Source organism: Gymnodraco acuticeps, unplaced genomic scaffold (genome assembly GCF_902827175.1).
Source record: "Gymnodraco acuticeps unplaced genomic scaffold, fGymAcu1.1, whole genome shotgun sequence".
NCBI lineage: Eukaryota > Metazoa > Chordata > Actinopteri > Perciformes > Bathydraconidae > Gymnodraco > Gymnodraco acuticeps.
The window spans coordinates 4,619,693-4,633,621 of NW_022991216.1; the positions used below are offsets into that span (position 1 = coordinate 4,619,693).

Here is a 13,929-nt window from a genome sequence, read left to right on the forward strand (position 1 = left end):
ATAAATAATACACTTTGCTCACTATGTGCTAATCAAAATGCTAATGTGTTTTGAGGAGGAGATGCCATTGTTTATGGAGGCAGAAAGAGCGCAGACAGGAGAGGACGCCTTTTCTGTTTTTTCTTGCTTTTTATTCCCCTCTGTGTTTGGGGTGATGGGACAGATACGGTGAAAGTAGAGGGGCTTATCGAGCAGCGCAGACATGATGTTGAGAGCTGGTGATTCATTACAGGTGACAGCCACTGGATATATCTGTGCACCTTGCTGCAGGGAGGCTCTACTGGCAGCACGATATAAAGAGCAAGCTTATAAATATCAAAGTGAATATCAAAACAGCTGCAAAAAACTGGAGACATCTTTTGATGGTGTAGCTACACACAAACAATGAATCTGAACGCATGTACTCAAAAAGATGCTATCTGGTAAATCCCACTCATTTGTTTTATGGCTCTCCATACACTGGGGTTGTATCCGTAATAAAAGGGGAGAGTAGTGGGGGTGATGGGGCATCTGAGACGCATTGTAAATCTTTCTGAGATTGGATTTGTGATTTATACAGGGTTCAGACTCAGGTCAGACCTTAAAATCTCTGCTAGCCTCAAGATATGCAGGGCTGTTATGTAAAGCAGTGGATAACAGGGACAATAGGTGTGTTTAGCAACTATCTGATGTTCACCAGCACAATTAAAACAAGAGAATCAGATCAGTTTTACACTATCGACCTCAAACTGGTAAGTCCTAAAAAAAAAAAAAAAAACGTCTAACCCGTCTTTACGATGAAGGGACCGTACTTGGTAACACATATTGACAAGCACTCAAGAGTCCAACAAATTACTATTGTGTTTAAGACAAAATAAAAATGTGTGTGTAAGACAAAGGAAAGATGCTCTGGGTCTCAGTTATTCATGTGGTGCGAGCACAGTTGGGAAGTGATTCAAAAAAGAGTAAAGATAGGACCCAAAAAGTCATCAGGATACATTCTCTGTGAAACATAGATCTATGTTTTGCTAGTCCAGCTGGTATTTCTATTGACATTACAAGGGATATGTGAAAAATTTTTGTAATATAGTTTTTTGTTATTCCTGCCTTATCTGAAACAAGAGAAACAGGAATGGCAGGGGAGAAAGAGACGGGATGATTGAAAGCAAGCAGAAAAGGGCCAGATTCAAACCCAGGCAGCTGCAGCACACGCCTTTAAATGTTCTTCCCTGATGAGCCACTGGGGCGCCTTTGACCTGCTGGGGCCATTATGAAAAGTGCTGCAAAGTATATGCATATTTTGGGGACCACAAAGTATGCCTTTAGGTCCTTGAGATATTTCCATCTGAAGTGGAGGACCAACACACCAAGATTGCACTCCTAAAACATATTTTCCTACGAAGCCCTGCAGGTATAGACTTGCAGAATATGTATAGCCTTTATTTAAAGATCAAATGCAAAGGTTTTTTTTATAATTGCCAGTAAAATCGAAATCATATAGCTACAACACTATCTAAGATATTGCAGTATTAAAATAGGAGATAATATGCGTCTGGCAATGCGCAATATTTATTTTGTTCAACCCCCAACACCAAGTCCGACGATTTATTTTCTCAGCCGCTCCTCCGCAAGATGGCGTCGCGTGACGTCACAGTGGCCAAACAAACAAACCTTGGCTTATCGCTCACAGCTGCTTCCGCCGATAGTACAACTTAGTTTCGTTATCATGTCTGATTCTGAGTAGACTATAGACTAAAAGCTTTAGGAATCCAAACTATAACATATAATAAGTACCCTGTATCAAGATTGATGCAAAACAAGTGAAATTTGACCTTTTAAGAGAGGTTTAGAAAAATAAAGTCCAGGCGGACTCACCACTGGGTAATTTGGGAACCATCACAACCAAACACAATGCTAACAGTGAGACTCTGAATTAGCCCCGAGCGAAAAATGCTAACCTATTACTGCACCGAAATCACTCCTAGCTCCCTTATTACTTATCCTAGCTGCACATCCAACACATTGTTTGTGATCGTAAAGACACAGAATCTAACGGTGCCCACCTCTATAAGCACCCACTCGGCTGAAAGAAATGAAAGCATGGCGGAGGGCTTTTTTGATGCATAGGCCTAATGAAGTGGTTAGAAGAATGTTGGGTTTTCTAAGTGCTCACAGTCACTTTTAATTGCGCGGGGGGCATTTTTAATTGGGCCAGGAGGAATAATAGTGGATTTAATCCCTATCATAATGCATATTGTTCACACTTTTCCGTTATGAGTGGAGGAGCGATGAATGAGCTGCAGATAAACTACAATGCTAACAGTGAATTAGCCCCGCGCGAAAAATGCTAACCTATTACTGCACCGAAATCACTCCTAGCGCCCTTATTACTTATCCTAGCTCCACATCCAACACATTGTTTATGATCGTAAAGACACAGAATCTAACGGTGCCCACCTCTATAAGCAATAAAACTGCAATTCCGTTATCTGCTGTGCTCCGTGCGCTTTGAAATCTAATAAAAAGTTGTTTACCTCAATTATTTGGCGTTTCTGCATCGCCCGGCTCTTTCGTTCTTTCAGTGGTTTCTTGTGCTGAAATATGGAGGGGACGGCTCCGGGTTTCAGCCTCCGACGTGCTATTAATGCTTCTCCACCAACAGACTTCATGATAGCAGGATCAACGTCGTATGCATCACACGCGAAGTGGTCAGAACACAACTTGCTCCATTTTGTCGGTTTCCATCCAACACGATTCACTAAAAAAATCAATTTTTTGCGGATGATTTGGTCTTTGGGAAATGCATGTAAAACTCTCCCAGATCCCGCACCGTTCGTACAACAAAAAGCACAACAATAACCCATGTTAATTCAGTTTTATTTTCGAAAAACATGTGACCGAGACTGCCGAGTCGGGATATTTGGTCCAGAGACTGTTTGGCCACTATTACGTCACGCGCAGCGCGGAGGCTGCTGGGAATTACATGTCAGAAATTCAGACGGCTTTGGGTCGAGTTTTGGATCAATAAAAAGCTTTTTTTTGGGTGTATTATCTCGATTTAAATAAAATAAAAAAATACATACAGTCTTAAAAACAACATTTCTATAAAATTGTAGCATATTTGGAAGCTTTGCATTTGATCTTTAACCAGGTGAAAATCCCATTGAGATCAACGATCTCTTTTTCAAGGGAGACCTGCAGCACATTGGTTACACATAAAAACAACAGAAAACAAAAAGGACATCATACAACATAATTACAGGGGTATACATTAGCAACCTATTCACAATGACAGATATCTAATAACATTTTATCCATCCAAGCTTTAAAATTATGCAAGGGAACCAAAATGATCAGTTTCAATTTTCTTTGCATAATATTCCAAGCTAGAGGAGCATCACACATAAAAGCTTTAGTACCTAAAACAGTCCTAGCACTTGGCACATGTAATAAAAACACATCCTGGAATATAAAATTATCTCTACCACAAGAGTTTGAATATAAACAGAGTTTTCCCTTTAAACACATGTGTGAAATTGCCCAGCAGGAACACTGTGGTTTGCACTAACATAATAACTCTCACTAAAGTTTTACTGAGCGCACCTGAACAGCAGTGCTATATTTTCCTTAAGCAAGAGGTCCCAAAAGACAGAGTCTCCGATCTTTCTAACGCAGGGGTGTCAAACTCAAGGCCCGGGGGCCAAATCCGGCCTGTGACTTCATTTTCTGTGGCCCCACAAAAGCTTGCAAATAATATTATATGTTTATTATACGGTTACATGCCGATTTACAGAAGCACATTGCCCATAAACTACATGTCCCACAATGCATCTCAAATTGACTTTTTTTTCTCAGAATTTGACTTTATTTCTTGTAAATATGTCTTTTTTCTTAGAATGTGCCCTTTTCTCAGAATTTGACTCTTTTTTTTAAATGTCACTTCTTTTTTTCAAAATGTCACTTTTTAAAAAATGTTTTTTCTTTTCTTTCTTTTTTTTATCCAGAATTTGGCTTTTCTTTTAAAATAATTTTTTGACATTCTCACTGAAGAGACTTGCAATTATTTGCTCCAGACTTCTGCTTTCAGACGTAGTTAATTACGAAGTTATTACCCTATCTCAGGGGTTCCCAAAAGTGGGGGGTCGCGACAGGCGATAGGGCCTATCTGATAATAATCCAATGCAGAGGCAATAATGTAATATAATACATTATTTTATATATATATTTATATATAGTCTTAAAGTTACAACCGGCCCTTTGAGTGCAGCCATAATGCTGATGTGCCCCTGTTCTAACGGAACATTCACTACAGTTTATCTCTGCAACCAGAGGGATTATTCCAGATCCACGCATGCTGCTTTTTTGCCTATGGTAATTAGCTCTTATGTATAAGTGAAGTGTACTTATCTCTTGACACCATTCTGCTCTGTTTTCTCTCCACACCACCATGCAGTGTCCATGGATGAGAGGCGACAGACAGCATTCAGTAGCATCAAGCGCTAGTTTCCTCAGAGGGAACATCCAGCACATTGTGTGAGAGAGATTCCCAGAGGATTGTTGTGATTGACAGGTGGGTTACAGCAGGGAATGAGAGCACAGGAGGGGGAAGCAAGAGGGGTGGGGGGGGGGGCACAAGGGAGCGCAACATATTCCTTGGGTATTAATTACTTCGGAACCTGCTGATTTCTTTTCGTAATGCTGCAGTTCACTCAAAGATATTCATACTTCTGTCCTATTCAAGTTAATTTACTATATTTGTTTACAGTACAAGAACAAATAATAACATCCAAACATGATCTAGATTCTACACACACTCACATACAATGCAATCCACTATCATAGAGGAAATATTATTAATTATAATTATTAATACATTTTGTGGTCAGAAAGAAGACTAGAAACAATTACTTATTATTTGTTGCCTAAACCTAAAAACTAATTGTTTTGAAGGTGCTATGATGCTCATATTCACATGAATCTCCCGCCCCGGTCACACAAGCACACAGTTTGATTGGCTAGCGCTTGTACTGGCATATGATTTGATTGGCTGCGCTTCTGCCGACGCTTGAAAAGTTGAACTTTTCTCAACTTTCAGCGCGAGCGACGGAGGCAAAGCGACGCAACGGAACCACAATGCAGTTCGGCAAAGCTTGACGTCACCCCATTCAAAGTGAATGGGAAGAGTCTCTGTTGAAGCACGTGACGGAACCGTGTGGACGTTACATAGTGATGTCACTATCTTACAGGAGTAAACAAAGTTTAAATGGCCCCAAAGTGACGTTTCACTTTAGCTGTGAGTGCACCAGATAGAAAACAGTTAACAAATAACCCAAGGATTTTTCTTATCAGGTGAGTTCATCAGTCAATCATTTTCATAAAGATTTCATATATTCCTTAAAGCAGGGGTGTCAAACTCAATTTCATCGCGGGCCACATTCGCATAAAGGTTGCACTCAAAGGGTCGGTTGTAACTATATAAATATATAATATATATATAAAATAATGTATTGTATTACATTATTGCCTCTGAATTGGATTATTATCGGATAGGATAATAACTTAGTAATTAATTACGTCTGAAAGCAGAAGTCCAGGGCAAATCATTGCAAGTCTCTTCAGTGCGCATGTCACAAAATGAGATGCATTGTGGGACATGTAGTTTATGGGCAACCTGCTTCTGTAAAGTGGCATGTAACCTTATGATGAACGTATTATATTCTTTGCAAGCACTTGCGGGGCCACATAAAATAAAGTCGCGGGCCGGATTTGGCCCCCGGGCCTTGAGTTTGAGACCCCTGCCTTAAAGGTTTTCACCCACACCTTATTTTTCTACACTTCAAATGATGAATTCTTGTTGCACCCTCTAATATATACTTCAAAAAAGTGTAGTGTCTTTGCCTGGACAGTGAATGGGAGAATAGAGCCTGTGGTGGTGTTGAGAGGAAACACAGAGTGCAGGGACTGAAGAGATGGCAGTGCATGTTGTCCCTGGATCTTTTAATTAGCTACCCTCAGGCGGCAGCAGAGCCTTTTTATTACAGCATTAGCTTCTGATAGTATTTGTGATTGCACATGTGAATCAAGTGCAACACACAATGAAAAAAGATTGCCATTTATTACAGAAATCTCCTTCCTCTTATGCAGATATACTCCTTGAGCTCTTCACTCTGTGCTACACTACAGCTTGGCTTCATGCAAGCAGGAGGGAATTTTAAGCAAACATCCTCAAAATGCTAGTGCAGGAAAACACCAGCAGATAAATGAAAGCCATATGTTAAAGGGAAAAAGAGGGGAAAGCGTTGATGTAAAGCTGCGCTCCCCGTCTCTTTCTCGGGGGAGGTACGTGAGCCAGTCTACCATAGCTAAACTGCAGTGGAGCACAATGCTGCAGAGATTAAACTCCAGCCCATATCTTCAGATCGCCTGCTACGAGACACGCAGAGAATGTAAGAGAGGGATTACAGCAGGGTGGCAGAGAGGACAGACGAGAGCACGCAGAGAAAAGAAACCCTGGAGCGTCTCATATCTGAACAGCATCTCACCTTTTTATATAATGCCAAAGAGATATCTGTCTTTTGAAAAAGACACAGTATTTATTTATCGGAGACACGATGCTTGTGATGCATGCTAATGAAGGAATGCCTTTAAGAGAGAATTCAGAAAAATAATGTTTTATTAAAATGTTCATGTAAAGGGACTTTATTGCAGCTTTTTATGCGCGAAAAAAAAGAAGAAGAAGGTTTTAACAACATGTTTATTTATTGACTTTTCATTCCGCTATAATCATTTTGCGCAAAGATGGCGCTGTTTGTCAGAGCACTTCATCCTTCTGGGATTTCATGTGTGTATGGGAACGCCTCTGGTGCTGGTCCATTAACTGCCAGTGTTTCCCACTGATCTGAAATATACTTTGGGGGGTGGTGGTAGCGGGGGGGGGGGGCCAACCTTTCTGTTGGTCGCTTGTTAGCAGACCCTTCACGCGATGGCCGAGCGAACAGGTACAGGCAGGGCCCATAATGATAGCCCTATAGTTTAAATCTACTACCCACACATGAACATATGGAAATGGGTTACTATTTTAAAAAATAAATGTATTTAGGAACCTATCCATGTGATTTTTAGTGGGGGTGGACCTCAAATCTTCTAGGGGGGTCCAGGGGCATGCCCCGCCGGTAAGATTTTATTTTGGAGTTAAATGCATCAATCTGGTGCATTTTGAGGGGAAAATAAAGAGACTAGATCTATGGAAACACCTATATTAAACAGAACTGTATACATTTCAATAATCATAAAATCAAGGCCATAACCAATAACATACCTTTTCCAATATGAAAAAAACACTGAAACTTGTTTATTAATTTAGTTTTGGTTCATTTATAGTTGAATCAGCCTCTCCTGTCTCCCTCCTCTCCCCCCTGCTCCTCTTTGAGGCAGCAGCAAAGACTAGTTTTCTCTCAACAAGTTTTAAAAGTGTATCTTACCTTTTTTCACCTAGTTAACTTTTTATTTATTTATTCATGCATATTTTACTAATCACATTACATTTCATTTAGCTGACGCTTTTATCCAAAGCGACTTATAATGACCGATTACAGGGACATTCTCCCTGGAGTAACTAAGGGCTAAGTGCCTTACTCAAGGGCACACTAGTGGTGGTGTTCCTGGCGGGATTTGAACTCACAGCCTTCCGATCTTCAGCCCACCTCACTATCCATTAGACCAGTGGTTCTCAAACTTTTTCTGTCAGGCCCCCCCTTTGGAGAAAAAAAAAAGTCGGGCCCCCCCAACACAAATAGTCAGGCTCAGTGGCGGCGCCAAAGATTTATTTTGGGGGTACTGTGGGGTAGCTTGACGTTTCTTACAGGGTGCTCAAACATTTAGGGTTTCCCATTAATGTACCGGGCACTACAGTGGAATGTTCTACTGCAACACTCCCCACGCAAATACACAGTGTACCTGCGACTGTTACAATGAAGGCTCGATATCAGCTCATGGCATATAGGTGTAAGCAGGGGTAAAGTGCTATTTTTATAGGTGGTGTGTGGACCGCACATAGGGGGGTCCGGGGGCAAGCTCCCCCGGGAAGATTTATTTTTAAATATTGAAGTTAAAAGCATCAATCTGGTGCACTTTGAGAGCAAAATGAAGAGATCTACAGTATGGATACATCTCTCAACACAGAACTGTAAACAGATTTACTATTTCTTTATGGATATTTTACAAATCACTCCCGTTTTAAACGTTATACATTTTGTAATGTCATATAGTATTTCATAATTGTTTTTAATTTATTTATATTAATGGTGACCAAAACGTTTGAGACCCACTGAGATAACACTGAGAGTCCTTTAGCTCACTGAGTCTCTCAGTCTGACAGGAGTGGACTCTCCTCCACTTTGTTGTTGAAAAAACTCCTTATATCCGTTAGCGTAGCTCGCTAGCACCAGAAGCTAACATCAACGATCTCCGGTACGCTCTCTCTCTCGCTCGCGCACACACACAAAATGGCTCGTTCCACACACACACAGAGCCGAGCTTTAATGAAACACAGACACCCAGACGTAATAGTACTGTATCATATTATTTTCGAATCAATACTTTTTCAAAATATGATTTTAAAAAAAAATCTTTTTAATTTTTTTTTTTTTAATAACCATTTTTTCTCCTGGTCTCTCGCGCCCCCCCCTGTCATGCCTCTGCGCCCCCCTGGGGGGGCGCGCCCCCCACTTTGAGAACCACTGCATTAGACCAATCACTACCCTCTCAAATGGAAATATGTGTTTACATAAATGGTGACCACACCATTTGAGACCCACTGAGAACTTAGACTAACTTAACTATCTAAACACTCAGAGAGTGCTTTACCTCACCTGAGCTGAGGTTATCCCGAGCTTGAATGACACACAGAGACCAATCAAGGGCTTTGATTTATGATCTGTATGACAGTGGCCATGTCGGCAGGCCACATCATGTGGACAGCCAGTCACCCTGTGTGAGGCAGGCCACTTAACAGGCCAGAGGAGGCGAGATCAGAGCGAGGGATCATTGTCTACAAGTTAATCGATCGCAGATGGCGTGGACGAATAAAAAAAAAATATATTAACAAAAACTTAATGGGTCGCGAAATATACTTGGGCGGCCGTTAATATACCTGGGCGGCCCGCCCAAGTATAGTCTATGTGTGGGAAACCCTGCTGTAGTTACTCTCTTCAAATATGCCTCATTGTATCGCGAAACATTGCCACAATTCTGATGGGAACAATCCACGGAATGCTCGGTTCCATCTGTTGCCAAAAGGTAAGCGTAGGAAGTACGTTCGGAGGCAGTGGCTAGCGAAATGTGGCCGGCCCGAACCGAAAGATCCACAGGCGCATGTATGCAGCGAACATTTCAAGTTTCCGGACGACTACTATGAGTATGATAAAACATAACATGGGATTTATTGAACAACCATTACTTAATGGAGATGCAGTACCATCGGTCTTTCTGGTGTCATCACCGACCAGGACACCAGTTCGGCCAGTTGAGAAATCGCCCTCTGCAAGTGTGAAGCGACGGAGGACTAGAAGTAGTGCTCGGAGTAAGAATAAGGTATGTTATGGCGCATTTCCATTGCAGCGGGTAGCCCCGTTTAAACGTCCTTTATCGTCCAGGCCAGGCCAGTTTTTGGTGGCCTTTCCATATAGCGTAGTACCGGCTAGTGGGTATTTCCCCCCAGTTTTTCCGGCCCCATAAAATCGTGGTTCTAGGGCCAGGGACAACGAGGCTGAGTATGCTAAACTAGAGAGGGAATCGCTAGCAAGGGTGGTACTACATGCATACATATCTAGTAATCAAAATCATTGTATCTACTAAGTAGTACTAAGTAGGCTCGAACCTGTATGGCTGAATTCCCCCTTCCAATCTCTTCATATTGCTCAAAACTTCGCCATGTTTTCGTGTGCTTACAAAGTGAACGCATGGATGACGTCACGACCATCACGTGACTACTGAAAATGGGCAAAATGGCAGCGGCCTGACGGAATATACAGGTTTTGATAAAAAAGAGCTATAAAATCATTATTTACCGGGGAATATCGCTGATTTCTTCAGGGTATGGTTTAAACATAATGTTTCACTAAATACTGAAGTTTTGATTAATTATCTAATGAGTGGAGCATTCCTTTAAGGAATGAACAGGGAATCTGAAGTTCGTGTTTGTTTAACTTATAGTTAAGGTTAATTTCTCTTCTATTATTTGCATGTTTCTTAAATATGCTTTTCAAAAAGGTATTAATGTTGTTCACTGTTGATTCATTATCAAATATCCACAAATGTGTCCAAATAAATTCCAATAAAAGGTGGATATTATGCTTGCTTCCCCCCCCCCCCCATTTATAGAGTCAATTACCTTAATGCAGAAAAACACCAATGTGTACTGTGCAATGGTTAATCCTCATATCAAACTGAGTATATACACACATCATTTATCAATGCAGTGTGTGAGTGAGTTGTTAAAATGAGTCATTCCTTCTATCTTTCTCCCTCCTGTCTCCCACTGAGAGATGAGTCAGAATATGGGTGAAATCTTGGTGAAAAATAAGCCTTTCTACTCCCAAGAGACAAAAACAGTAGCCATTCTCTTGTAGGTTATAAAACTACAACCAAAAATAAAATATGTTATCTTTATTTTAACTTTAAATGAGAGTGATAGGCGACAACAATACTTAATTATGTAAATGATAGGAATGGTCTTTGCTATGCAGCTATTTTTTACAAATTATACAAATTATGAAGCCAAATCGCGCACAAACATACAAACACATTAGTGGCATTCATAACTTTTCCAGAGTGTGGGAGAGATCCATTTACAGTAGCTAAACACACCTCCCACTCATGAATCAAAATACCTGGTGCCATGACAACCCACTGGTAAGCTCCTAAAACAATTTGATTAAGTTGAAAGTGTCACCCACCATTCTCCATGCATTTCATAAACACACACACCATAAGCAGGGTGCTAGCAGGGAAACTGATTCCTCTAGTTTGTACCCCAAGTATTCCTACCAATCTGTCACTTCATGTTATTAGTATCCAACTCCATGCCTGCAGAGTTTACTTTACAAGGCGTCTGCTAGGAGTACCAGATGAAATTCAGATGGTTCAGTATACATAAAAGTCTGGACTTCTCACTGTCACTCACCAATAAGATATTCAGGATATTGACTGTGTACTAGTCTTGGCAATATATCTGGATCTCAGCCAGTTCACATTCAAATTCACAGCAAAACTGATAAAGTGAAGTGCTTTCAATCAATATATAGATACTGGCTGCAACCTGTTTCCTCTTTATCATCACTCAAGACTGGCAATACTGCCACCATGTTCAGCTTGGTTGTCACTGTTACCCAATTAAAGAGGCCCTGTTATGCTTTTTAGGGGTGTCTCTTTCCTGTAGTGTGTTATATAGGTTTGTGTGCATGTAAAAGATCTGCAAAGGCTAAAATCCCCAAGTTCCCTCGATAGTAGTGCTGTAGCGACGCGTCGACTTCAAAATATCGTCGACGACATATTTCCGCGTCGACGCGTCGCCACCATAGACTGTATATATGGTCGCCACACACACGTGGGTCACCCAAAGCAACAAGCAGTTCGCAATCGCACTTCTAACACAATGGAGACTGAAACGGCTACCAACTCCTCCTCACAGGATTGCGCACGAAGCCCTCAAACGAAAACATCTCGCCCTAGGTCTTCAAAAGCATGGGAATATTTTAAAGTTAGTCCAAAACGCAAAGATATTTATATATTTATATCTCACTGAGACTGCTGCTTGACCGGAAGCAGCAGCTAGCTGTGGTGGCAACCATTAGCAGCTAGCATTTGCTCTCCGATTTTTACATAAAAATGGAATTATGGATTATAAATTCAATAATTTTTTTATACATAGACGTTAAAAACCTATGGATTAACCGATTCAGCCGCGTTTTTTCTCATTTTAATGCCATTGAACACGTATTTTGATCAGATTGACAGCTACGGCGGTGAGACGATCTCCCTAGAAGCTCTGTGAAGGTACGTGTTGTGATGACTGTATTTGCTTCCCCTGTCGCGAGTCCGGATCACTCAGTGATGATACTATGTACCTACATAATCTGTGGAGTCTCAGCTTTAATCGGATATCTTGTATGTGCAGCTACGATAAGTAATAAGGGTTATCTTGAGTTCTGTGCCAATGTCCGTTAGCATTTTTCGCTCAGGGGTCAAGATAGCATTTTAGTTTGCTTCTTATGAGACTTGTGTTTTGTTTTGTGTTGGTAAACATGGTTTGTATCGTCAGTTAGCTGAGATTATTTCCGTTAATCTGGTATAACACATTAATAGGTTCTTAAATATTAAGATCCCCTGAGACACAGTATTGTGGAAAAAAAATGTTTTACATTACTTTTTTTTACATTACGTTTTTTATGAATTGAACAACAGAAAAATAATCGTTCGATTAGTCGACTAATCGATCAAATAATCGCCCGATTAATCGTTTTCAAAATAATCGTTTCCCCCCAGCACTACTCGATAGGGAGTTTCTCTCCTACACACTCCCCCCTGCTTCAAACGCCTCCATTGGACTCCTTAGTTTACTTCCGTAAAATAATGATATCACTAAGTAACCCTCGCCTCTCTATTGGCTAGCGATCCAACACACTGTACATGATAGAGATGTCCCGCCCCTTAGCCTAAGTGGTTGACCAATCTCAACAGTGCCGGGCCAATCAGAGCAGACTGGGCTATGGTTTCAGACAGAGGGTGAAAAGAGGTGCTGCAGCACTGGCAGTATGAGAAAAATAAAGAGCTTTTTGAACATTAACGCATGGAGACATGTCCCAGTAGAGACACTAAATACACGTATGAACCTGAAAATGATCATTAAATGTCCTCTTTAATCCACACACATGCTTACCCAGCCATCCAGCACCAGAGTTTTTGACACACATGTCTGTCTCAGCACTGGGGAGGACGAAGCCAACCACGAACACCTCCACGCCATCAGACATGAGCGCCAGCCCGAGAACGAAGAACAGCTGCCACTGGAACCTCCCGTGGCCACACTCCTGCATGATGAGCTCGTACTGCTGGGCCAGCTCCTCCTCGTCCGTCTGCCTCTCGCTCTCCAGCTCCTTGTTACTCTTCAGACTGTCAGAGACCGGCTGACCCAGAGCCACCTGACCGTCCCGCAGCTTCCCCTCATTGTGGGCCGGGACGCCTTGGTACTCCCCCTCGTAGATCTCATCCTCATCGTCGTGGCCCTCTGTGTCATCACTGGAGGCCCCTTCCTCATCGTTGGCGTGCTGATCGTTAGCATTGTAGTTGTTCTCGTCTTCTTCCTCGTTCTGGAAACGGTTGTAGCTGCGATGAGTCGAGTATTCATCTGAGGCTCGATCAACTGCTTTGCCTACATTTTTGGCAGCTTGCCTCTTTGCTTCCTTAGCGATGTCCTTGGCACCTTTCGCCAAGGAAACCCTGTTGTTGTGCGTTTCATCCATCTTGGCACGAGGAAGTGTGGCACTAAAAGTTTTTTAATGAAACCTATTGAGATTTATTCCACAAGGTGCAACAAAAGTTATTTTTTCCTTTCTTTCTTGTGTTCTATTCCCTGACAGAACAAGGCAAGTCAGCTGCCAGGACACCAATGATTAAGTAATGACCCGAGATCTCAAATTGGAAAGATCCTCCTGCCTGTCAGAGGTCAGCAAAAGAGATCACCAGCCTGTAGGGACAGAAAAAGAAAAGAAAAGTTAGCCTGATAAGCCGCATAACTGCAGATACACAACTGCAGTATTTCTTGGCACACTGAAACACAAACAGAAACAGGGACTTAGCAAAAGATACATTTACACACTTAAGACACTCAATCAAAACATAAAACACAACTCTTCATCTTATGAGAACCATAAATGCTTGCATCATCCGACA

General features: G+C 41.5%; 1 protein-coding gene across 1 annotated transcript in view; it reads right to left on the reverse strand.

Moving 5' to 3' along the window:
• LOC117561420 (synaptic vesicle glycoprotein 2C-like) overlaps positions 1-13,929 on the reverse strand; it is a 60,411-nt gene that overhangs the window by 27,762 nt on the left and 18,720 nt on the right. Inside the window, exon 3 of the mRNA XM_034238822.1 lies at positions 12,917-13,723. Within this exon, the coding sequence (XP_034094713.1) occupies positions 12,917-13,499 (583 nt within the window). The 5' untranslated portion in view covers positions 13,500-13,723. The remainder of the gene's footprint in view (positions 1-12,916; positions 13,724-13,929) is intronic.